The sequence below is a fragment of the Lepisosteus platostomus genome, chromosome 24 (assembly GCF_059453375.1).
Source record: "Lepisosteus platostomus isolate fLepPlt1 chromosome 24, fLepPlt1.hap1, whole genome shotgun sequence".
NCBI lineage: Eukaryota > Metazoa > Chordata > Actinopteri > Semionotiformes > Lepisosteidae > Lepisosteus > Lepisosteus platostomus.
The window spans coordinates 5,231,955-5,257,551 of NC_142634.1; the positions used below are offsets into that span (position 1 = coordinate 5,231,955).

The 25,597-nt window shown below is 48.0% G+C and overlaps 1 protein-coding gene and 2 long non-coding RNA genes across 4 annotated transcripts in view; 1 reads left to right on the forward strand and 2 right to left on the reverse strand.

Moving 5' to 3' along the window:
* ppil2 (peptidylprolyl isomerase (cyclophilin)-like 2) overlaps window positions 1-2,394 on the forward strand; it is a 65,836-nt gene extending 63,442 nt beyond the window's left edge. The window contains exon 19 of one of the 2 annotated variants that reach the window (XM_088618223.1): window positions 1,081-2,394. In XM_088618223.1, coding sequence (XP_088474349.1) covers window positions 1,081-1,431 — 351 coding nt within the window. In that variant the 3' untranslated portion in view covers window positions 1,432-2,394. The remainder of the gene's footprint in view (window positions 1-1,080) is intronic. The other variant, XM_088618224.1, reaches the window with a different exon arrangement.
* Window positions 1,316-8,391, reverse strand: LOC148641419 (uncharacterized). Its single transcript, XR_015929804.1, has 3 exons — window positions 7,426-8,391; window positions 7,018-7,335; window positions 1,316-2,854 (listed from the first exon to the last, which is right to left on the reverse strand). It is a non-coding gene; the product is annotated as an uncharacterized LOC148641419 (long non-coding RNA).
* A 3,123-nt stretch (window positions 8,392-11,514) lies between these two features.
* On the reverse strand, window positions 11,515-25,561 carry LOC148641420 (uncharacterized). Its single transcript, XR_015929803.1, has 3 exons — window positions 24,418-25,561; window positions 24,013-24,079; window positions 11,515-23,902 (listed from the first exon to the last, which is right to left on the reverse strand). It is a non-coding gene; the product is annotated as an uncharacterized LOC148641420 (long non-coding RNA).
* Between the last annotated feature and the right edge of the window lie 36 nt (window positions 25,562-25,597).

The window sequence follows — 25,597 nt, forward strand, 5'->3', positions numbered from 1 at the left end:
GGCCTGGCTTTTCCCACAGCGGGGCATTGCTCAGAGGAGGGAGCGCCCACTAAGAGCCCCACGTCGCGCTGGCGCAACAGGCTCTCATTAATTGCTTTTCTGCTCAGCGTGTGGCTGCCAGTGATAGGCACAGGGTGGAGCGCGGGGCAGCTGCATGGACTGACTTGGAATCCTGCTCTTTTGTGTAAGAGGGAAGGATTCGGACTGATCCCGGGAAACACAATGTTGTTTTATCCGAGAGATACCCACTCTGCTTGTCTCAGATGATCCGTAAGGTTTTTTTTTCTCTGAAGCGAAGACTAAGCCGATCCCAGACTGTGCAGACGGTGTTGGAGGGCCGCTGTAAGGGTGTTGTTTTTAATTAGCCATCTGCGGCCTCGTTCTGTTGAGCTCTGCTTTTTTATTTTTAATTTCGGAGCTGGTGCTCGGGGGGCCTGAGCTCAGCTTGAGTCAGCAGGGGTTTCTAACTGAGACACAGACTCGGCGTGGCCTGAGGCCGGTCTTGGAGATCGCTGAAGGCTTCTGATTGACCCTGCCAGTCTCCCAGTCTCCCAGTACACTTTCCTCTGAATTCCCACACACACACATTTACATGCATCCATACTGTTCTGTGGAACTGTATGGGATTGCTTTCAGTGTCATGGTCCGAATTCTTCAGAGCCAGGGACATGCTGTTGCTCATACAGTTAAAAGGTATCTCATGAACCAAGGTAGGAGCTGATCTGCTAAAAGATCTGCTTTGGAGCCCCACACAGCCCTGACATCAGTCTGAGTGGAGAACTCCCACAACCTAAATACATGTGAATTGCAGTTCTTGCAGCAGTACTAGAATAAAGCAGTAATTTGAGATGATCCAAACTATCGCAGAGTTTCTGCCGATCTGCAGTTTGTATCTGTCCGCTGGTCATTAGTGTCCTTGTGTGATTGCTCACAGGGGGCATTAATGGGGGCGGAACAAGTGTGATTAGAAAGGGCAATTTGATGAGGCTCAGCTTTCGGCCTCTGGTTCCCAAACCCCAGTGCCGTTTGGAAGAGCCGGCCTGCTGTCCCCGTCTCACGGGAATCGTTGCTGTCTTGCAGGAAGCGCTCCACCGCCGGAGCCGAGGGCGGCCCCTCCACCAGCGCCGCCGCGGCCAAGAAGCCGAAGGGAAGAGCCGGCTTTGGGGACTTCAGCTCCTGGTAGACGCGGGGGACGGCGGGGGGCCACCTCAGGAACGCCAAGCGGCAAACTGGCGTCGCCACCCTGCACCCCCTCACTGCCGCCGTGCACCCCCAGCTCCGATGAACACAGGCCAGGGGTCACAGTGGAGCTGGGAGGCCATCACACTGCCCCCGAAACAGATGCAAAGGAAATTTATTCCATTTGACTTTTTTAAAAATAAGAGGACTGGAAAAAAAAAAGAAAATCTGGAAATGGGATGTATTGCATGAAATATTTTGTTACTCTTGTATAATTGGAGGATATGGCTATCATCCATTCTGTCTAGTTTGGAAACCAAACTTTTTTTTTAAATTCTTTTATTTCCCCGCTCTGAATAGAGGAAAGCTCTAATAAAATGACCCTGCAGGAGCAGACTTCTCTGAGGCTGTCGGAGCTGAGGGCGGAGGGGTACAAGCTGAACAGTCCTCATGGGTCTCCGCACAGCCTGTTTCTGGGATGGGCATCTTTCCTGTGAAGTGGGCACACCCTATCCGTGCAGAAATGCCAGCAAGGGTACCGCAGCATTAAAAACTACTGCTGTTGTTGGGCTGCGTCTGGTTAGAAACTGATTTTTGTCTCGAATAGCTTCCGTTACTAACCAATCAAGGCTGCAGAGACGTGTACGGGTTTTATTTGTTGAGGAGACGAGGCGGAGGCTAGGGTCTGCAGTCGGGGTGTGCATCTCTCCTGCGATCCACGTCGATCACTCCAGTTCCTGATGACTTTCTTTCTCCGCGCTGCCGTTTTGTTCTACATTCCTGGAATGGACTCTCTGCGGGTTTCAGTAACGTATCTCCCCACAACCTTGAAGTAATGTTCACAATAGCAGGGTTTTCTTCAGGTTTTCACAACAAGCCAAATCTACCGAGCAGAGTGCTTTCCTGAGCACCGCCACTGTCTCCGAGGAGACCATCTAGCCGGATGGGAGGGAATAATTGGGACGTGGTGCTGCTCTCAGGGCACACAGGTGCAGAAGACAGGGAGACCTTGTGCCTGTGCACCACATTGTTGGGATAGAATACTCACCTCTGCACACATCCCTTTTTTCCCCCATGGATTTGTCCTGACTTTTCTGTTCAGGCTTTTATATCCAGGGGATGATTTAAAAAGTGTTTGACCCATTTTTTGTTTTTTTTCCTCTCCACATAACCTTCTCACGCGTTTTTGTATTAAAGATGAATTTGCCAGCAAAATCCTGAAAAGGCTGAAGTGTTTTGTTTCTGAGCAGGAGAAGTCTCGATGTGTTGGAGGTAAGTCACCAGGCTGTGAAAGCCCTGTGTCTGTCCCAGCACACTTCCGCGATGCAGTTCCTGTCCCGCAGCTCATCTCTGGCCTGAACGCCCCCCTCGTTCTGTGTAGCGTCTCCTCGTTTCAGCAGAAGGGAGGGGAAATCGCGGTTAATCTTGTGGGAGTTTTGGGAAAGCGGGATAAAAACCAGGGCAGCACAAAGGAAGCGTGTGGTAAGAGCGCACCTTCGTGAGGGTCAGTCAGAGCGCTGTGGCACTGCTCTCTTTACCAGAGCTCGGTTTCAGGAACACTCTGGCCTCCTCGGGGGTCACCGAACATTCACCGCCGGCCCGAAAGCGATGGGTCCAACATGGCGGCCTCGGGGTTAAACGGGTTCAGGTGAGGAGCTGCGTCAGCATGTGTAGGCTGCAAAGGAACGGGTAAAGGTTTATTCCCTGCCGGAAAGAAAAAAGGCGCAACGTTTCAGCTGTGGAGCCCTTTTTCAGGTGTGGCGGAGAGATGAAAGCAAGTAGGGGTTGAACGACACAGGTCCGGATACGGGTCCGCACTGCGGCCAGACGAGAGCAGGGGAAGCCACGCTGACACATCGCGCTGCTGGGCCGCGGAGTCGGGCCCCCCTCCTCTCTCTGGGAGCAGGGGAGCTGCTCCAGGGCGGGCTGGAGGGTGTCCAACCTGTCAGGATTGGGAAAGGAGCTGCTCCCAGCCCTGCCGGAGGCCAGTCTGAGCCCAGGAGTTTCATGGATGGACACTCCACTCAAAGCTCTTTACAGGTAATGGGGATCCCCTCCACACCCACCAGTGTGCAGCCCCACCTAGATGATGCGCCAGTCCGCTCCCCACACACCAGCTCTCAGTGGGGAGGAGAGTAGAGTGATGTAGCCAGTTCAGAGATGGGGATTATTAGGAGGCCATGACTGGTAAAGGCCAATGGGAAATTTGGCCAGGGCACAGGGGTAACACCCCTACTCTTTTCGAGAAACGCCCTGGGATTTTTAATGACCACAGAGAGTCAGGACCTCGGTTTCACGTCTCATCCGAAGGACGGCGCCTGTTTACAGTATAGTGTCCCCGTCACTATACTGGGGCATTAGGACCCACATAGACCACAGGGTGAGCGCCCCCTACTGACCCCACTAACACCTCTTCCAGCAGCAGCCTCAGCTTTCCCAGGAGTCTCCCCTCCAGGTACTGACCAGGCTCACACTGCTGAGCTTCAGTGGGCTGCCAGCTGGGAGTTGCAGGGTGATATGGCTGCTGGCTTCTTTATCCATCTGTCCGCATGGGGGGGAAATTTTACCGCCAAGGCTTGTTAAATATTTACTCTGCTCTATAAATTTTTGTAACGTATAATCCCTGCTTCAAATGACCTGACCTTTAGCTCACATTTTATTTGAGAATTGACATTCTAAAAGAAAGCTGGTTCCGTCTTCTCTCGGCGTTTCTGCGTTTTCGCTCTCTTCTGTGTTTATCAGGTAGTTCCTCTTTCCGGCTCTCTCGCTGGTGTTGTGCAGGTTAAATTCATTTTTCGAAAACTTGTCTTCCTTCTCATTTGTGGAACCAACGTTTCCCTTTTCGGTTCTCTGTGAATTACTGATTAATGTGAAACTTTTCATTCTCATTTTTTAATTGCTCTGCGGGCATTACATAACTCATTCTCGGCATTAGCTCAGCGTGCACCGGGCGTGAATAGCTTTTGATTCTGTTGCAGCCGGAGGTTCAGACCTGCATCATGTTCTGTGCAGATTGAAAGAACTTTCAGTCTTGATTTGAAGAAAGTGAAACATTTCAGGTACTTTCCTTTTATCACAGCTCCCTCTCGGCACTGACTGAAGGTGAAGCACTGGTTGCCTTAAAGGGACAGCTGAAGGTCATTCCGTGCTGAAAGCCGACATATTTCTCCTCTTTAACTTTCAGCGTGGAACGAGCCCTCTCTTCACCTTTTCCTTCTCAACCTAAGCAGGCTGACAGCCTCCTTACCTGAACACCTTGATTGCCTGAGCCTGGCATTCAAAACCACCATGCGTTAAAACAAACTGTGGCGCTGGTTATATTAAAAAAATAATAAGAAAAGGAAACTTTACTTATAGAGCACCTTTCATGCAAATAGCAGCTCAAAGTGCTTTACAAACCAAGCGTCGAAATAAAATCTTAAAATGAAGAGGGATACATTCAGTTGTAAAGGAAAACAGAAATGCAGTAAAGCAGTGTAAATGTCAGTTTAAAAAAAATAAACGTTTTGGGAAAACGACGGTGCATCGCTGCACATTGTCATGGGGGGGAAGAGGAATTCTGATCGGATGGGACTCCCGTGAAAACCGAGAAGAGAAGGCACGAACGCAGGCGCGGCGTTTCTTTCTGGTGCGGAGCTGAAACCCGGCCAGCCTGTTGAAGCTGACGCGCGGCGGGGGCCGGAGTGCTGGCGGCCTGTTCTGCAGCGCTGACCTTTTCAGGTTACAATGGGGGCGATTCGCTGTCGACACCGAAGGAACTTTCTGGGGGCCCACGCGGCCGGGGCCTGGGGCGCCATTGGCTGAAGCTTCCTGGTTTCAGACCTGCTGTGGAGACCGGTTCGGGGGGGGTTGCATTGTGGTTGACATCAGCCCACAGCTCTGGTCCGAACACAAAGGCCGAGTCGGGAAATGCAAACCTCAGCGAACGCTGCGTGTGCAGATCTCTGGCAGTGACGGAGCGGGACGGGAAAATGTGTGTTACTGGGTTAGAGAGATAAGAGACTTTTTTGTGTGTGTGCGCCCGAGCCACTGTAGTATATGATGTTTTTTTAAAAAAAAACTTTAATCCGCTTCTTTTTTATTTTTGAAAAACAGTTTCTGATGGATTTTAAGTTACGAATGCGCTAAGGCAAATATATCTGGCTCGGTTGCTCTTAGGAATGATCTCGCTCTCGTGCGATTTTCAGTTGTAACACATTTCTCTGTTGTTCCTTTGCGTTTCTCTTTCATGTCTTTGAAGAGACGCATTATAGTAGTAGTGCCTGATTCCTGAGAAATAGAGATCAGTTTACAGTAGCTTCATCCAGCCTTACTCGCTTTGAGCTGCTATACAACATGATGCTTTAATAAAGGGAACGGTCTGCACCGAACTGGGCATGCTGTATGTGTTATTGCATTGCCTGCTAAAAAAATGGTAAATTATGCCGTAGACATTAAATAAAAATCTGGTTCACCCCCTGACGTGATTCTCCTCTGAGAGTTGTGCAAAGCACTTTAAAATTCACAGAAAGGAGCAAAAAAAACATGAAAATGAAGAAGACGGGCCTTCAATTCTGATTGTGTATCTTCTCTGAAGGGACTTGTTTTTAACGGCTTCGTCCATGCGAGGCAGTCACCTCCTATTAGTGTGAGCGTGTTCCTGAGAGAGAGGGAGTGCACCCCAGGACAGCCCTGGCTTGTGTGGGGCTCATCATGCTTGCCCTGATGGAAGTTATAGCACGGTATATTTGCATGGCGCCCCACACATGGGATTCAAACTGGCAACCTCCCAGCCACAGGCGCAGATCCTGAGCCACAGAGCCCCCCCTGTTATTCATCTCCAGAGTGTGAAACAGGACAGCCGTTAGCAGACTGGGTTCTTTTGTCCTCAGTCAGTGTTGCGCAGTGCTGCCTTTATGTTCAATTGTGATTTACCTCCAGATGTAAGGGGTATGTGCAGACACTCTGTCAACAGCAGTGTTTGTACACCGAGATGATCAAACTGCGTCATTTTCCCTTACAGTACATCTCTGAACTGGCTCCATCACTCTGCTCTCCTCCCCACTGAGAGCTGGTGTGTGGGGAGCGTTCTGGCGCGTCATCCAGGTGGGGCTGCACACTTGTGCTGGTGGAGGGGATCCCCATGACCTGTAAAGAGCTTTGAGTGGAGTGTCCAGAAAAAAGCTATATAAGTGTAAGCAATTATTATTATTATTATTATTGTTATTATTATTATTATTATAGTACATCCACTGTAGGACTCCTTTCTCCCCAGCACCTGTAAACTTGAGAACAGAGGGGATATACAGTACAGTAGTTAAGCTAAATGCATGATTAGTTCATTGAGGGTCAGGTGGCGCTGAGGTAGGAGAGAATTTTCCAGGGCCACTGAAATAATAAATCGCTGTGGTCAGCTTGGCTTGTGGAATGCATTTGTGTCCTTACAAAGGACATGAATCCAAAGGGAAATTTATTACGTGTTGGTTGGGGGCTCAAATATAATGTATGTAAGACCTGATTTTCTTGAAATATTAAGCTGCCCTTTTCCCGATTTTGAAATCCGTCTCGGGAGTGTGGGATTTTCAAGAAGAGGAAAATGAGAGAATGGTTCGCTGTTGACCTTTGACCCTTGACTGGCTGCTGGCTGCAAATCGTGGAGCTCAGGGATGGACAAAATGTTTCGAAAAACGTTCAGGCCTTGATACTCATTTGAACCCAGAGATGGGCTCTTTGGGCACACCGGCCTCCATCTTTCAGACTCGTGGGACCGACGGGTTCATACCAAATTTAAATTTCACTTTTGTGCTGCTTAAAAGCCAAAGAGACAGCCCTTAATAATCAAAGTCAGTTTGTGTTTACCTTCATTTTCTGAACTCAAGCATTGATAACAGTCACTGCAGGAGCCTCGTTCATTACTGCATTAGAATCCGCACAGCTGACAGAGAGTTTGTCTCTTCCCAGCACGCTCTAAGAATAAATCTAGCTTTACAAGAGGAACATAAAGCTGGTGTTTTTACTGTCTGGGGCAAATTAAAATCTTAGCTCCCGTTTTCACCCTCATCTTGCCTGTGGGTGATAGAACCCCCTGGAGATCGAGGCGTAGATATCCATCCTGGGTTTTTATCTGTGCTCCTCGACAGCCTCGTGTTCTGACGGTAGCAGTGTCGTCAGTCCTGCCTGAGAGCGGTGATATAAAAAGAGATCAGAACAAATCTGTGGAAATCATGAGAAGGGAAGTTTAGAGTCCTGGATGTCACCCCCCCTTACCGATTTCAACCTGCGCTTCTCTCAAAAACGGGCTCGCCCGAAATTTCTCCCGCCCCGTCCCGGCTCTCTCCTTTCGGCACGGAGGGCGTCCTGTTGTTCCCCGGAGCGGGAGAGTGAGTCGCCGCGGCGGGGCGCTGCCTGCCGCTGTCGGGAAAGCGAAGCAGGCAGGCAGGCAGGCTTGGCTGGTCGCCCTCCTGGCCCCCTCTGGGTCCGGGGAGATGTTTGACATTCCTTTCCAGGCCGGGACTGACACCTGGGCGACGGGCCGGGCCGCACGGCCAGCGGACACGCACGGGTCCTTCCCTGAGGGCGGCTGGGCCTCCCGCCCTGGACTCCCGCGCACACGGCGGCAGGCTCAGGCCTGTCTCTCCTCCGTGCCAGCTGTCGAATACCGATCCTTCTCTGCAGCGCAGTGCCTGATCTTTCTTTCCGAGAGCACACACACACACACACACACACACACACACACACACACACACACACACACACACACACACACACACACACACACACACACGGCTCAGGCTCAGGCTCAGCCCGTCTGTTGGGCATCTTCACGATCAGAGGGCTGTGGGCTCAGATCAGGACAGACCCAGGACAATGTTGTAAATTGGGATTCATTCTCAATTGGTAAAAAAAAAAAGAGGAGTAAAAGAATTCCCCGCTTCTGCCGCTGAGATGGTGGTCTCCCACAGCTCCCCAGTTCCCCCAGGTCAGATATGGATCGGGGTCGGCAACATCTAATTTAGAGATGGTAAAGATTGCACCTGGTTTTAAGTATGCTGTTAGATTGCCATAGAAATAAAGGGGAAAACATAGTGGAGGGCAGCAGGCTGAGATGAGATCACTTCATTAGCCATATACAGTTTCTTGCATTAGGAATATGTCTTTTCACAGACCCCAGCTTGCTCTCCATGAGACACACAGACAGGGGGAGAGATGCTTGGGGTCAGAGCACAGGGTCAGCCATTGTACAGCGCCCCTGGAGCAGCTGGGGTTGAGGGCCTTGCTTAGGGTCCCAACAGAGTTGGATTCCTCTGCCAGCTGCAGGATTTGAACCAGCAACAGGTGCAGGTCCTTAGCCACAGTGCCACCACTCCTCCCCGGCAGAGGCAGCTGATCCGGGGCTCCCTCTGTTCAGAATTGTTCTGTCCAGGTGTTCCAATGGCGCTCTGCCTGGGTCAATCGGAATCGCTGCACTGCTGTGCACGGCTGTCCCACCCAGACGTCTGCCCTCCTTTCTCCCTGTGCTCCTGGGAAAGGCCCCTGCCTGCCGTGACCCTCACCAGGGATCAGGGAATCTCTGTTGAAGGATGAGCGAAGTATTCCAGAGCCATCATCATCCCGGCTCCCGTTACTTGGAGGCACTGTGATTCCTCTTTAACGGGTGAATGGACCCACCATGTGCTGGATCTGTTCATTGTGTTCTCTGACTGCCAGAGAATTACCCTGAGGGTCCAGTTTTGTGAACTGTGTTGCAGTTTTTTTTATCTTGGATGGCCTAGTTCAGCGTCCTTGTGTTATTTAATGACCGGACGATTCTTCATAGGAAGAATGATTTTGAATGGGAAGTAAAAAAAAAAAACCTCCTAATGTGCTTCTCAGAAAATGGGGATCTGTTTTTTTTTTGTTTTGCCTTTGCACACTGATGGACCAAATTAATTTTGGGGTTTCACTGAAACCTAAGAAACGGCCACAGGCGTGGTGTGCATCTCCACACGCAACAGCAAATGAGCATCTGAGAAATTGTGGGCAAGAGAATAATTCATAACAGCCCCAGGAAATTGGATGAAGAATAGAAAAATGTTTTGGGAAATGAAGGGCTGAAGGACTGCCTGAAAGGTTAAAAACAGATGACAGATGGTGGAAATAATGTTCCTGCCTTCCTGCCACTTTTAATTCTGTTTCGAGGTGGAAAGGAACAGGGAGAGCTGGTGAAAGGCAGGGTTCAGACTCTGTGCTGAAGTTCTTCAGGCACTGTGATTATGTCTTTTCTGCCAGGCCAGGTTGTGAATCTGTCTCTAGAAAAGAGTTTGACTCCTCACCAACAAGATTTCTGACCCCCTGCTTCTCAGCCCCTCGGTTCTTAGGGTGTACCTTTTTCAGGAATCTCCTTAACGATCAAGCTGAATGAGAAAACGTAACGGATGTGGCAAAAGTGCCTTTTTGCTGCATCTGGTTTTCATTTTTGTCTGACTCACGGAAAACAAAAAGAAAATGTTGTTCCCCCCAAAAAATCTGATTCAGAAAGACAAAGACCCCCTGTGCTTTATTCCACCATCAGACAAGTCAGTCAGGTTACAAACAGTGAAATTGTGAGATTCTGCACGCTAAAAGTTAACATCGCTGTCGGTTTCCTGTAAGGGAATGTTTTCTAGGTAGTCCAGAGGCTCCTACACTTTCTGCTTCTGTCTAGAAGAGACCGCGGGACCCTGGAACCACGCCTACAGCTGGTGTTCAGGTAACAAAGGCACCAGGTTTCATGGAGTATGACTTAGCAAGAGAGACCAAACTGTGTTCTGCAAAGACTGTATGTTTGGCTTTATTATTTTGGAAGCATTAAATGCATTGGAAAATCAGCTGAGATCAATTACCGGCCTCAGAAAGAGAAGAAAAGGGCTGTGTGTTTTCATTTCTGGTCCTGCGTGTGTGAGAGAGGAGAGGGAGGGGGAGACTGTGTACACTCTGGTCTTAAAATAAACACCCCTGACTAAATTTAGCATGTGCATCGACCCATAAGAGGGTCTGTTAATGCAGGCCTGATGCAGCACTGAGCAATCTTTAGTGTTATTGCTGTTCTTGCGCTCCCACAGTGATTCCTCATTGGACGGCATTATTTAACAACACAGAATTATGGCTTCGGTTAGGATCAACATTGTGTCAGGCCCCATTTATGTGCCCTAACTCTAATTCTTTGCAGATGCTCGGTTATGAGACTAATCCATGTCTGATGTGTTTGGGTTTGTCCATGCTGAAGGCAATCTGGCCACTGGCTGGTCTCTGGGACACGGACACCAATGGAATTAGTGGCCTTATTGCATTTCAGATGAAAGAGAGGGTGGGTGAGAGAGACAGCGCTGTGTTCCCAGAAATCAACGTGTGGCTGAGGATAGGGATACTGTGCTCTCGGGCTGGGATCTCAGCTTTGAATATAATTCTAAAAACAGGCCATGTCAGGAGTCCCTGTTTCCTGTTCTTGTGTACAATAAGTTGTCTTGGGCATTTTAAAGAAGCCCACAGGTAGACCTGTTCCGACACAGAAGCGGTAAGTTCTGCTGGATTTTTAGCCATCCACAATTGCTGTGATCATTTGCAAACGTATTTGACTAGCTCCTGCAAGTAATCCCCAGGACATGATCAAAACGATTCACTTCCGAGCACAATCACATTTTTTACAGAGTAACTTAAGGAACTATATACTTTAAAGCTTGAGAGTATTTTGAGAAAAAAAAAGCTTTGTTAATTAATTTAATATCATTTTAAAATGGCAAAACATTTAATTGTAGGCAAAGTGGAAGACAATACCTTTATGGTGGCTACAGTCGATTTTTTCTTAAAGGGGAACTGCAGTCCCAAAGGGCGAGAGCGCGAGTTCGTGTGACTTCCAAAGTGAAGCAGCCCTTCCTGCTCGCTAGTCCCTGTAATGATTAGCGATTAGCGATAATGTCAAGCGACAAGTTAATAAGTACAGGTTGTGCAGCAGACGACACCGTAGAAAGTTTCAAGCATGATCTGCATGCAAAGTTAACAAGTAAGTTCCATTTATCGACAACAACCATCTTGAAGTTAAGAGCTATATTTCTATTGGATTTAAAGAGATGTATTCACAACCCGGCTTGTTTACAGTATAACAGGGCCACATGACGGTACCAGAAATTTCGCTATATCGTACTAAATCGCAGAACATGACACTGCACATACGTGGAAATTTCATCTATTTTTGGATGTAAATTGGAGGTTTTTCAAGTTACTGTTTACATTTAACGGATTGGGGTTTGAAATGCTGTCATCAATGCTGATTCTAACCCCGAAATACCAAAAAAGTTTAGCAGTTTCCCCTTAAACAGACAATCAAATATACCATTGGAGTTATGTTTCCAAAAACATTTTTATTTTTATTTCTGTCATGCTCCTCCAGGCAAGCAAGCGCTCTGTGTGATGTCCTGTTTTTATTTTGTCTTCACTTTTAATGATCGTGTCTTCTCGTTTCCCCCTGTTGCCGCCAAAACTTCCTGATCTGTCTGCACTGGTTTGTTCCATGAGCAGGAAATCGGTGCGTCATTTCTTACTAGACCAGCACTGTAGGACGGGCCCATCTCCTGGTTGGAAGCAGAGGACTAGATATTTTAGTAATGAGGCCTGCTTTAGGTCTCCACAAATTCTCTGCAGAAGCAGGCTAAGCAGCACGCCTTGTTCCTATGGTTACAGATGAAGCTCTGTTTTGCTTCTTTACAAACTTCTTTGCACAGATAAGTAGGTACCTCCTCAACCCTGTCAAGTCTGCACAAAGCAGGAAGAAAATGTAAGTACAGACAATGACGCTGGACAACACGTGTGCACAATCGTCTGAAATGTTTTCACAGTTTCTTATAGAAATGGGAAGAGAATGTAGCTTTTAACTCCAATCAAGGATACTGGATAGAATCCTACTCCAAAAGTCTAAAAAGCTTTCTCTATTCTACAATCATGAACAAGATCTAAACAGGAGAGGTCTTTGTTGTATTCATAGTTGTTAGTCTCTTCTTTCCACAATTTGTTTTATAATTTCTTTTCTCTATATATGTTTTCAGCAGTATCTTTACTGTAGAACGCTGTCCATTCTTCCACACTCAGCTCTCACAGCTGTTGCTGCACCTCTCAGACAAGTATCCATGAGTCAGGAGGAATAAATATCAGTGTATCCAGCACAGTAACGGTCTGTGCGTCATGGCATATAAAAAGAGGACACTCCTGCTGCTTCCTTTGCCATAAAATTGTGTTTACTTATTTCTGTTCAGAAGAAACCCATTGAAAAAAAGAGATTGATTTCAGAATCCCTCCTTGTGCACTGCTACCCTCTGTGTCGTTTGCTGTGAAATATTAATAGGCATTGTAACCCTATACTGAGCTCCATAAAGCATGCCTATCAAGTATGAAACATACTGTAACTTCTCCTGTCTTGCCTCATACCTCACTGGTCCCTTATGGTACAGCTGGGTTCTCCAAAAAAAAAAGTTATCTGATCTTCCTGAATCCGACACAGACAACTTCCTGGCCACCCAGACACTCTCTCTTTCTGCTTAGTCTGGCACCTTTGTCTTCACTTCCTGCACGATGGCCGTGGTGAGGTCACCGGCATGACAACATGGTTCATGAGGAGGCCAGCTGGTGTGATCTCATGTTGCTGTCCTCTGCAGTGCAGTGATTCAGCCTGCTGGCACCCTTGCGTGTTCTCGTCACCTCACCCCTGCAAGTCCGCAGGAACGGGACAAACAAGTCCGTGTCCATATGAGCCAGGCTGCCTGCTTTGTGAGCTGAGTCACACTTGAGCTCGCAGGGCCCTGCGAGAATCCCAGTGAGCTCGATGTCTTCGGATTTGTCGTGTCTGTGGGGGAGATCTGTGCCGAGCGTGTTTTGCAGCTGTCGGGATGTCCCCTCCCACTCCACTCAAACTTCCTTTCCAATGCCCTTGAGGGCTTTGAATTCTGATTTTGAGAAGGGTGTGAGTGGACCAGATTCAAGCACTCAAAATCTTCAAGGGTGCTGACCACGTCAACCCACTGGATTCCTCCTGTCGGAACAGAGAACCAGTGAACCAGTGACTGGAAACTGCACGGAAGTGCTTTTAATAAGGAGAACAGGAGGCACTTACTCACACGAAGGGATGTGGGAGTCTGGACCCAGCCATGGTATTGAAGCAGGTACCCTGGCTTCCTTCAAGAAACCGGAGCAGGAGATCCTGATCAATTATCTTTTGACTAGACGGGTCAAATGGCCTCTCACTTGAACCTCTGCTTATGTGGTTATTTGCAGTGTGACATGAGAAGCCAAGTTGAGTTGCACTCAAGGAAGTAACAGGCATGTAAATACATGTGCCGTAACAATATTCTTCCAATAGACCTTAGAATGCTTTGAATTCTCTTCCAGCAAAGTTTCAGCATTAGTTTTCCAGCTGCTGCACTTCCTTAAGGAAAGGTTAGACATGGTTTTTATACTCTGATGGAAGGTTTTTTTTTGTGTCCTGAAAGGCATTGATCTGAAAATATTTCCTCCTAACCTCCATGGTCTCTTGAAGCCCACTGAGACCTTTAATCTTTATTGTTGAAAATAAAAGGTCATTTGGTTGACAATGACTTGGAGAACCTCGTCTTTCCCATTCATCGGTGCGCTTTGTCAGGGAAGATCTTCCCTTTTCTCCTGCAAACCCACTCCCTGTGTAAGGGAATCCTCACCTGGGTGTCTTCCTCTGAAATAACGAGTTCCTTCGGAGCTAAAACCCTTTCCCGCTCGAAACGGCAGCCCGGGGAATTGCCAATGAAAGCAGAGGGAACAAAAGCGATGGAGAAAGATCTGTCCTGGTCAGAACCGTTTCAATGTAGAACAAAGCCACACAAAGGCCCCTTTTCCAGCCCTGGGCTCCCCTCTCGCAGTTCCCCCTCCACTCCCTGCCTCTAAGGTTTCTGACAAACATTTCTCTTTGTCCGGAGCTCAACAGACCATCCAGACCCAGAGAGATGCAAGAGGGATCGACTTTCTCTTCCCTCTGGTGTTGCTTTTGCATTCTGTCCCAGGGGAGGCCGGCTGGGTGTCATCTGGTGTTAAATCCCACGGTTCATATCCGGTGTCTGTCATGCAAGGTGAAGGTTTGAATGTCGGTGGGGTAGCCCAGGCCTGAACCCTGCTGTAGCACAAGCAAATCAATGGAAAGCTGTCGAGACAGAATGCTGAAATGCCGTTGTGGAGCTGTTTGTGGGTGAGTACAGTAGGGTTGCCCCCACCAGCGGACAGATTGAGAAGAGAAGGAAATGTTTTATCACAACTCTCACTGTCAGACAAGCATTCACGAGTCCCAAGGAAGCAGAAACCCTCAGGATCTGTTCAGCAATCCCAGCAGCACTCCGCCAGGGAGAACACCAGCCACACCTGGCACAGCACTCAGAGGAGGTTCGAACCTGCAACACCTGCACAGGGTTAGGGAACTACAGGGCTCAGCTGGCGTTTCAAGTTGGAGCCACCTGGGAGTCCTGTGGACCTGGACGGGACCTCAGTGGCTCCTGCTTCAACGTCCCTCTGGAGACGGGTTTGACCGGAGGGAGGCCAGGCGCTGACGATCACCAACAGGGGAGCAGGAGGCTGCTCTCGGCCTGCTCTCCCACAGCAGAGGTAACCTCAGTGTCGCGTCCCGGCTGCAATTCGCGTGTATTCCAGGAGCTCAGCTGAAATGCATGGGCAGCAAGAACCTCCACCACCCCCATCTTCTCTCCCGGTTACAGCCGGAGATGAAGGGAATCTGCCTTCAGCAAGGCTGTTGATATTTGTAGTTCCATTTTTATTTGCAAACAGCACCTCTCTGAAGCTCCTCCTCTTGCGCTGACTTGAAAACGATGACAGAACGGGCTTTTTGCCCACCAGCATAATTAGTTAGATGGATGTAGAGAGTTACATAATGTAGTTAGATATTGATCGCAGAGCCCTTCTGACGTGTGCATATGAATACTGAGTGCTCTTTATAAATACGTGTAGATAGCATTGTTGACTCTACCTTGCATCAGCTTCTGAATCTGAGTCTTGTTCTTAATTGTATTTCCAGCCTAATATCAAGGCTGACATCTTCGGCTGGCGTGTGTGTGCTCTGGTATCCAGGCACTGAGTCACTCTCTGGGTAAGGTCAGTGCCACTCGGGTGACATCATCCTCTGGAAATAGCTGCGCTGATAATGGAACACTGCTGCATGATCACAAAGACACTCACTCAGGCCCGGTCCTCACTCGGCTGTCTTCTCCTGGTGAGGAGTTGGCGTACAGGAGCACAGAACAGCAGTGATTGGCGCAGAAGACATGCCTTTTGTTTCAGATGGTTATCCTGTGCTGGGAGAAGGACTGGTTTCTTCTTGCTCCCCCTAAATGGGTGCCCACAGTGCCCTGTACTGTACGACGCCTGCTCTCCTTCCAAGATCTTCCCCACATCTTGCATTGTCTGCCTGCGCCTCTACTAGTCCATTAGTGCAAGTGCTGTTGCCCTTCTCTGTGCTTTCTCTTTTCGAACCAGCACAGGGGCACTGGCCAAAATATTAGAAACCGTCCCAGGAGAACATGCTGGCCCGCTGGGCCACAAACTGCAGAAACCACAGTATTTGGAAGTGTTTCCAGCCCACTCCCGAGCCCCTCCTGGGGGAGGGTATTGATGTGGTATTGGACTGCACAGCCCCATGTCGGCCTACTGTTCGTCAGGTTTGGGATCAAGTGCACTTTGTTTGCGTTGCCTACCACTGGTAGTCCATTCATTAGGCTGCGGCTGCCGACAACGTAACCAAGTATTTGTACAGCATATCTGCACACCATGCAGTTGAGTGTTTCTGTAGTTGTCTTAAACTGGAATCTGTGGGGTGATCATGGTTTATAATCCAGCTGTTGATTTAGTGAGGAATTTGTCTGATCCTTTCTGACTTCAGCTCTCCTTCTGTTTTTGAATACAGTCATCCCTCATTGTACAAGTTTTCATTTACAGTATATGAGATCCGGTCATTCCTGTTTTGTCATGAAATGAGCAGGTTTTCACTCTTACGAGCTGAGCTCTTGTAAAGCATGGCTGGGGTTCTTATTTCCTGGCATCTTATCAGACGTTTTAAATCGTTCTCCTCTGCATCCATGTGAAACGTTCCAGCGCCCCAGTATGCACTACGTGCCAGTGTCTCCAAGCAGGAGTGCTATTGTTTTCCTACCCATTGTTTCTGCATTCAATAGCGACTTTTAAGCACGTTACTCAAAGAATTTACCAGGAATGTTAATGTTTTCATACTTAGGCACTGTTCTGTACTGTATTAAAGTGAAGTTTGGGTGTTTTAGGGAACATTTTTGAGGTCTGGAACTAGATTCTAAAATGGGAAGTAAAGGGAATTTAATTTCCATTATATCTGTTTTCACCTGATGAGCAATTTTCGAGAAACGAGTCCCTGGGGGGCTCAAGTGACAAGTGTTTACTGTATTAATTCAGAGGCTTCAGTCCACTAATGGGAATTAGTCAGGCTGATCTACTGTGGCCTTACACCCAGGTCGAAAGAGAAGTGGAGCCAGTTCTCGGTACTGGTTGTGCACGCTGGACCGTGTACAGGGCCTGTCCAACCAGTCCTGTGCTCTCTGCCCCTCTCCCTTTCCTGGAAAGCCCTGGATACAAGTAAATAATGTTCCTCAAAGCAAGGTTCACTGTCATGTGTGAGCAGCTTTCAGATTTAATCTTCTGTTAAAGCTTCTCCCTGTAAAGTGATTGGTGTCCTTCAAGTGTTAGAGACCTTCGTTGTCTCTCGTACAAACGCACTCATATTCCTACAACCTTGGCGCAACTTTGATTTCAAGCTGATGCTGGCTCTGTGCTCATATTTCAGCTTTTATTTTCAGACTGTACAGTAGCTTGAACTCCTGGCTGTCTTCCTGCAGCTGATACGTGATCTTGTAATAGTAAATCTTAAATGTAGTGTTTTGTCACACACACACACACGCAACGGTGCCTGTATTCCTGTATTTGTGGGGACTCAACTTTGACTCTCATGATATTATTTACAATTTTGTGCTGCATCATGATGAAACGCAGCATAAAGTGAAAGTAGATCCAATTTGAGTACTTTGGCACTATAAATTGTCCTTTCATTGACAGTAATACACATCACACCACAATTTTCAGCATTTTCCAGCGATGTCCAACAGATCAGAGATTTCCCATCCATGGTCCTGGGGTGCACCATTCCAGTTAGTCTTCAAGCTCACCTGTTTTTAGAAATTGTCAAAAGCTGTGTGCTGGTGATGAGTAAAGAAAGCAATCCATTCACTTTTCAATTAAGAGAACTCATTGTCATTGTTCATTGTTCACAGTGGAATCTTGGTGATCTAATGGTGATCTACAGACACTGCTGGGTTGGGGCTCTCCAGGACCAAGGCCTGCAGTTTACTGATAGACACGTGGTGTCTCTTGTCTCATGGTCAAGAGTTCTGGTTGCTGTAGAGATCCTGGGGTAAGATCTGTACTGTATTTAGGCAAAATTTTAAAACATCCACAAGGCCTTTTTAGAAAAATGTATGGGTATTATGTCATGGTAAACATCTAGATTCTGTGTGTGTCCAAATTTATTGCCTCACAGTGCCGTTTGAGTTAATTAAATGCACAGGCAGTGCTAAGAAAAAAAATCCCGCTGGTAAATTTATCCTGACCTTGCTGAGACGATAAAGGAGTGTTGTACGAATAATAACCCATCGGTGTTTGAATCCAGAGGGCAGGTCGGATTTCTGGGAAGCGCTTGGCGGTTGTGTGCCAGGGTCTGTTGACAAACACTTCACCGGTTCATACAGTGAACCACTGGGGCCCGACGCAGCTCGGCTCTCAGGCTCCTCACCCAGAGCAGGACGAGACTGGATCGTGCGACGCGTGCCTTATTTTCACAGACGCTTCTGGACCCTGCTTTTAAATTGAGCTCGTCAGCTCAGGGTCCTGTCAGCTGCATATCTCAGGGGATTAGAGCTGTGTACATTCAGGAATCGTGTCAGCGCAGTCATTAAGAAACTGTGTTCTCCTCACATATGAAAAACATTTTTACACAGGCAGATGGGATACAGAAGTGGGTCAGTCTGTGGACTCGTGGCCGGCGGGTTGTGGGTTCGAGCCCCTGCTGCAGACCCTACTGTTGTTCCTTGAGTGAGGTGACTGACCCCAGAGGCTCCATTCCCCCAGCTGTGGGAGGGGGGACCTGTGCTCACTGGGACTGGCTCTGTGACGGACTGGTGTCCCGTCCAGGGGAGGAGTCGCATACTCGGAGTTCACTCAACACTGCAGTAACCAGGATGAGCTCTGTGCCCAGGCACTGGGGGCTCTGTCTTTACCTGTGTTTATTCAGGTGGCTAATTTCTCTCACGTGAGTGCAGCTCATTAATGGACACTTGACTCACGCTGTCGGGAGTTTGACCAGTCCAGCGTGTGGACCCTTGGGGGGAAAAACTGACCGTTTGGAAATGAAGCCCAAGCCCAAGCACCAGAGCAATGCTGTCCAGCTGCTGACATGGTGATCGAGGTCCGGTGAACCTCAGACGCACCCTGGAGCTGAACGACAAAAGAGCCAACAGGCAGCTCAGGAGCAGATCTGGCTGCTGACGCATTCCACTCACTTCAGTGCTTAAAGGGGATACATCTCCCACAGCCTTCCTGTCTGTTCTGTATAATAAGGCTTTACCCCCCTTTGTTTACCAGTAGGTGTATCATTTCCAGTTAGTTCAACATGGGCTCACTGTTATTGCACTGCTAGATATTGAACATGCCAGCAGCCATATCACCCTGCAACTCACAGCTGGCAGTCCACTGAAGCCCAGCAGGTGTGAGCCTGGCTAGTACCTGGATGGGAGACCTCCTTGGAAAGCTAAGGCTGCTGCTGGAAGAGGTGTTAGTGGAGCCAGTAGTCTGTATGGGTCCTAATGCCCCAGTGGGGACACTATACTGTAAAAAGACACTGTCCTTCGGATGAGATGTAAAACCGAGGTCCTGACTCTCTGTGGTCATTAAAAATCTCAAGGCGTTTCTCTAAAAGAGTAGGGGTGTAACCCTGGCGTCCTGGCCAAATTACCCCCTGGCCTTTATTAATTGTGGCCTCCTAATAATCCCCATCTCTGAACTGGCTTCATCACTCTGCTCTCCTCCCCACTGAGAGCTGGTGTGTGGGGAGCGGACTGGTGCATCATCCAAGTGGGGCTGCACACTGGTGGTGGGGGAGGGGATCCCCATTACCCGTAGAGCACTTTGAGTGAAGTGTCCAGAAAAGAGCAATAGAAGTGTGAGGAATTATTATTAGATGCCATAGATTCCGTTCAGACGCTCACTTGCTAAGGCATGTGTAGCATAAACCATTCCAGTGTCGTAGAAGCCAAAATCCCAGCCGATTGCAAAGCAGGCTCCCTTTCAAACATCCCATAAAGCTGTGTGGGAACCATCTTGAACCACGACCATGGAGCCCTTGGTAAATGGTCTTAGCACCTTAATGGATTGCAATCAGAAGGGGTAGAAGGAAAAATGTGTTGTAAGGAATGCCCTTGCCATTCCTACACTATTCTAAGTGAATTCTCAGTGCTGTAGTGATTCCCTTCTCTTTGAATCTACAGGTACATGCTATTCTGTTAGAACTGATACAGACTTGCTGTCTGTGTGTTACAGTTCTTCATGGGTCTTACAACAAGCTGATCGAGCCCCGCCGGTGCAGATCTTCGCGTCTCTGTGTAAGGTAATGTTTACATTGGATCGCCCTTGTTTAAAACACAGGAGAGAAGACAGGAAAGTTCCGTTCTGTGTCAGCGAGAATGTGTGTCATGCTTAAGAAGGATGTTCTCCTTTCTGATTATGCACTTTTCTGCTGTGGCACAGTGAGTTAAATAGGAGAAGAAAGTAGGTCAGAAAAACACTGGGAGATGTGCTCTGAATATGAACTACGCTTCAGACACCACGCCAGCCAGCCGGCGCAGTCCTGGTATTTATAGCTGCATCGGGATGTCATTCGTGTTTCTGTGTTTGTAGGTCACTTCATGTCTCACGAACGAGGAAAGGACAGAAAGACAGCTGGAAGGAAAACAAAGCAAACTGAAGGGGATGAATCCCTGGGCATCGCTGCCCAGCATGACAATCTGGACTGCCGGAGCCATTCCGAAAACATGCATCCTGCCCAAAAAGAGGGGGATGGCCGCTCCTGCTCCCCGTTGATGTGTGGCGGGGCCGTGGGGAATTGGGAGACTCCAGAGCCACCTCCAGGACCGTTCAGGCCCGAGCTGCGGAGCCCACCTTTTGGAGAAGGGGAATCCCTCACCGAGGGCAGAGTCGCGGTCCGGTGACAGCTGTCTGGAACGGCCAGAGACGACGGAGGAAAATGGCGGCGAGATCACGTTTGATGATTCGGGCGCTTCTGTCCCCATCAAGGGTTACACAATCCCTTTTTTTCCTGACAACGGACATCTGGTCCGTTAAACTCGTCAAAGGGGAACCGCAGCGCTATTTTTATATTCCAGGGTTTAGAGAGAATCAGCACTGATGAGCCTTTCAAACCACAATAAAAGTCAAATGTACACAGTAACTTGTAAAACTTCCAGTTTACACCACAAAATATGCACAGCACCATGTTCTGCGATTTGGAAGGAGGCAACAAAACATCCGGTGATGTTTTGCATCGCTATTACGCAGTAAACAAGCAGGCTTATGACTACATCTCTTCTAATCCAATAGAGATATTGCTTTCAGTTTTGAGATGCTTTTGCCAATAAATGGCACTTGTTTACACTGCCTACAGATCAGGTTGGAACATTTCTGCAGTGGCTGCTGCATAACTTGTACTTGTTTGCTTGTACATCGCATCACATTATTCATTACAGAGACTAGTGAGCAGGAAGGGCTGCTTCACATTGGAATTCACATGAACTCGCGCTCTCGCCCTTGACTCAAATGCGAGTTTGCGACAGCATGCCGACTTTCAGCGCTTTTTCCACAAAGGTCACAGTTTTGTGCTGAATTCGGAAGGTGTCCAATTTTGTAATACTGTCGATGAATTGATTTTGTTAGCGAGATTTGCTAACCGGTCTGAGAAATAGGGGCTCCAGCCGCCCCCAGTATTTAACACCCTTGTGGGGCTGGCAGCCCCTGTGTGTTGGCCGAGTCTGTCACTGGGCGGACCCAGGCTCGTGCAATCAGGTACCCCGACCACAGGGGCAGCATCACCCCCTTTTGGAAAGATGACACCCCTCTCTGTTTGGGGGAGGGGGTTAAGGAAGTAGTGTGAGGTTCGGGAGAATGCTCTTCTCCAGGACTGCCGGAATATTTTTCCCATTGCTTCTGGCTCTGCAGTCAGACGAGGAAGAGCACAGAGGATCTTGGCCATTGCGGGCTAATTCAGGACATTCCTGGAAAACTGGATCCAAATACCCAAGCCTGGTTTTTTAATGCTGTAATGACAGGCTCAGATGTCAGGAAAGAGACCCCATTCCAAGTAGCAGGCCAGATCTGAGAGCTGGTACCAGCTGGTGTGTTGTGGGAAGTACAGGTTGGGAAGTACAGGACTGCGTGGGGCATCGTGAAGTAATAAGTCTCAGCCATTACAGTGACGCCTCTTAGTTCCAATGTAATTGACCCCAAGGCAAGATCAGACCATCCTCTACTTTTCTGGGGTTGAATTATTTGGTTTGACTTCTTCTTTTCTTAGGAGCCAACCATCGGGGATCCTGCCGAGGTATTTCCGGCTCTTCTGGAGCAGTCCTGCTGTCCAGAATAGGTTTTCCTGGCAGAAGGGTGTGCTTGTGCACTCATGTGAAAAAGCATGCTTCCCTTCAGGCTCAAACAGATGGAGAGTGGTTCAGCACCTCCTGATGCGGTTACTATGGCAACTCCTCTTTCCGGCCTGCAGCTCCCAGAGAGGTAGACATGTTTGTTTAACACAAACAGGAAGAAAAGATCACCTGTTAACATACCGGGGTCGTGCAGTGAGGGAAATTAGAACTGGACGTCATACTTAAGTGTGATTCTGAATGAATTACCCATGTCAGCAGTGACTGACAACCATTGCGTCATTGCTAGGAGTAATAAGTGCCTGTAATTAGTTGTGGACGACCAAAATAACCATCGATAAATATTCTGGAGCTATATTTCCTAGTTTATTCACTCCCATGTCTGAAAATTGAAAAATTAATAATCTCTCAGGTATAAAAGATTTTCTTTTACTTATTATTTAGCAAAAATTATGTGTCCTGTGCCACACAATCCAGTACTTAAACTAGACCCTGAGCCTTATAATTAACCAATTATCTCAAAGAGTCTAATTTCTCCCTATTGGTTGAGTTACTGTGTGTGAATTAATTAAAATATTAATCTCTCCCAATCTGTTAGTGAATGTCCCTAGACAGTGCTGAACTCATTCAGCAAAAACCTGAGAAGTTTTCTGATGCTGTGTCAAGTTTAATAGTAGAATAGAGATGGAAAAAAACTCACACTAATTGTGTTCACCTCTTGGATTTTGCCAAATGTGTTGATACTGTACAGCATCAAGGTGTTGGAGAAATGTGTCAAATTCTCCAAACAGAACCTGCACTGTCCTCAACACTACTGGAAGAATGTCCTCTGGACAGAGGAGTCAAAAGGTGAACAAAACACAGCCAGTAAGGGACAGAGCAAAACCAGTTTCCAAAAAGAGACTCATGGCTCTTGATGGACACTTTTTAACTGCTCACTTGGTCAAAGAGAGAAATACTGTACTCATTCTGCTTTTCTTGTAGGTACTTTTTTCCTCTAAAAGAGTAGGGGCATAGCCCCAGTGTCCTGGCTAAAATTCCCCCTGGCCTTTACCAATCATGGCCTCCTAATAATCCCCATCTCTGAACTGGCTTCATCACTCTGCTCTCCTCCCCACTGAGAGCTGGTGTGTGGGGAGCAGACTGGCATATCATCCAGGTGGGGCTGCACACTGGTGGTGGAGGGGATCCCCATTACTTGTAAAGCACTTTGAGTGGAGTGTCCAGAAAAGAGCTATATAAGTATTTATTATTATAATTTAAATAGACCAGAGGAAACTATTGGACTGTGACCCTGCAAAATCAGGAACTGGAAATTCAGTGTGGACGAACTGACGACAGCGGTCAAACTTGGCACAGATCGTATATCACACGTGTGTCTTAAGACTGTGATGTGGATGCGAGGATACTCTTCGGAGTAGGCAATTACAGCCGTCTCATTTACTGCCACCTTGCGGTTTAAGGTCGTAGCCTTCACCAGAGACCCAGGGATGAAAGGTCAAAGGCCTTGTCTGAGTCTACCCGAGGACTGAATGCAGGTACACAGCAGGAACACAAGGGATAATATACAACATTAAACTAACGAGTATGGGTGGGATCTGTTCTTTTGGAAGAATGAAGGTTTGTACCCAATATCTAGGTAAACTGCTGAAAGCTGCCCAGCTCAGAAGTTCAGAGAGGCGGAGTGTGTTAAAGCGAGGAGCTGATGTCGTCTGAGAGAACCGGAGACAAGAAGGAAGCCTTAGGCTCGGGCTGTCGTCTCTGGATCTGAAACTGGGGCACAGCTCTGAGGCCCAGCTGATAGTCACGACCCTGCAGAGCTGTCAACGTGTCTGCCAGTTCAGAGTCCGACAGGTGAGCCCCAGGCACCTGCAGTTATTGATCTCCCTGCCCTTGCTCTTCCTGAACTCCTTCGCCAGCGGGAGGTGATGGGGCTCCCAAGTCATAATGAGTTACATCTCCAGGGACAATCGATCGGTTCTGATCTGCTGACAGAATCATTTGAAGTTGAGTCGGAGGGGCAGAGACCTGCAAGGACACAAAATGAGAAGCCTGGGCTCGTGGGCCTTTCAGAGGTAAAGAAAGAAAATCTTACCTTAAAACACGCGGTCAGATTTCGGTCTAGTCTTTTTTCACCTTTTTTTTTGTGTATGTTTGTACCCCTGCAAGAAACGAAAAGGCACTGAAGCAGAATCTCCCAAGTTTCTCTGACTGCGGTGATGAAATTAGAAGGAGCAACTTCGTAAGAGCTGACGACAGTGGGCAGGATCGTCCAGCCACTGCCTCAGGAAAGTAGACAAACACTCTTCGAGCTTCTTTTTAATGGACCAAGAGTGCCCTTGGATAAAAAGTTGTTTTTTACTCTCCGGAAAAAAAAGATCCCGGGAATCGGATCCTAGTTTAAGGCTGGCAGTGTGTTCCTTCCTCACACGGAGATAGCGGCACTTGTACGCGTCGGAGCGCTGTGTCTCGTTAAGGAAAGACAGACGCTTGTACTTACACCAAAGAGCCAGACCTCAGCAAGTCTCTTGTGAAGGAAGAAGGTTTTACAACAGCCCCCCCTTTCATAGAAAACCTCTCAAAAGACAAATGCCCTGTTCCACCATAAAAGGGGAATTATGCGTCGCCACTCGGGCAGCTTTGTTTAACTGGGAGCGAGGCGTCGCTGGATTCTGCAGAAAAGATCACGGCGTACCGAGCGAAATGCCAGGAAAGAGGTGAACAAACGACAGGAAGTCTGGGGCGGCAGTTAAATGACCTCGTTAGTCGGTGGCTTTGACTGCGTCTCCCACAGGAGGCTCTCCGGGCCTGTGCAGCAAAACCCTCCTAATCATTCTAGCATGAAAGTTGAGAGCCGGCCTGTGTTTTTAATGTATTTTTTTTTATTGTGTCCTTTTTACAGTTAACCATCAAAAGATAATGAGTCATAATTACAGCGGTTTAATTACTACAATTTACTGGGCGTAATTTCCCTGCGTCTGAAAGGATCTAACGAGTGCTGCCTGCAGTCCTGGGTTACTTATGTGAGAGGCAGGGGTCTTGATGCTAGATATGCAAGCAATTAACCACATAAACTGGATGTACACCGAGAGGCAGGACGGAGTTTTTGAAACAATAGCACATGTTGCATTTTTATTGCCTCTCTGTATGTTGGCAGTCTGGAATATGAGCTGTGTCTACATCATATTTTTAGCTTTATACTCTAGCCAAAAAATTAGGAACCCCCACTGAATATCGACACTCCTTTCAATGTAGTTTCCTTTATAGTTTGAGGAGAGAGGGGAAGATGTGTGTGTGTGTTATAAGTTCAGGTAAGGAGTGGAGGTCCCTGGTAATTTCATTAATGGGGCTGCCAGGAAGGAGCTGGACTCTCCAGAACCGTACAGGCGGGGCCCGTTTGGCCCAGTGAGCAAACCAGAGGACGCCTCACTGGCCCGTGTGCACTGCAGAGAGCAAGGGCAGTTCAACACCAGCTCTTTCAGAGCCCCGAGCTCTTTCTTTTCATTCGCCTGAAGTCGACTCCCTGATATCTGGGAAGGACATTTGCCAAGAAAAAGGAAGCAAAAATATTATTTTTTTCTGGTCACAATGTAAAAGCTACACAAAACACTTTCCTGTGTGTGTGTGGGGGGGGGTATATATAGAGTCAGAAAAAAAAGCCTTGACACCACTTACATAAC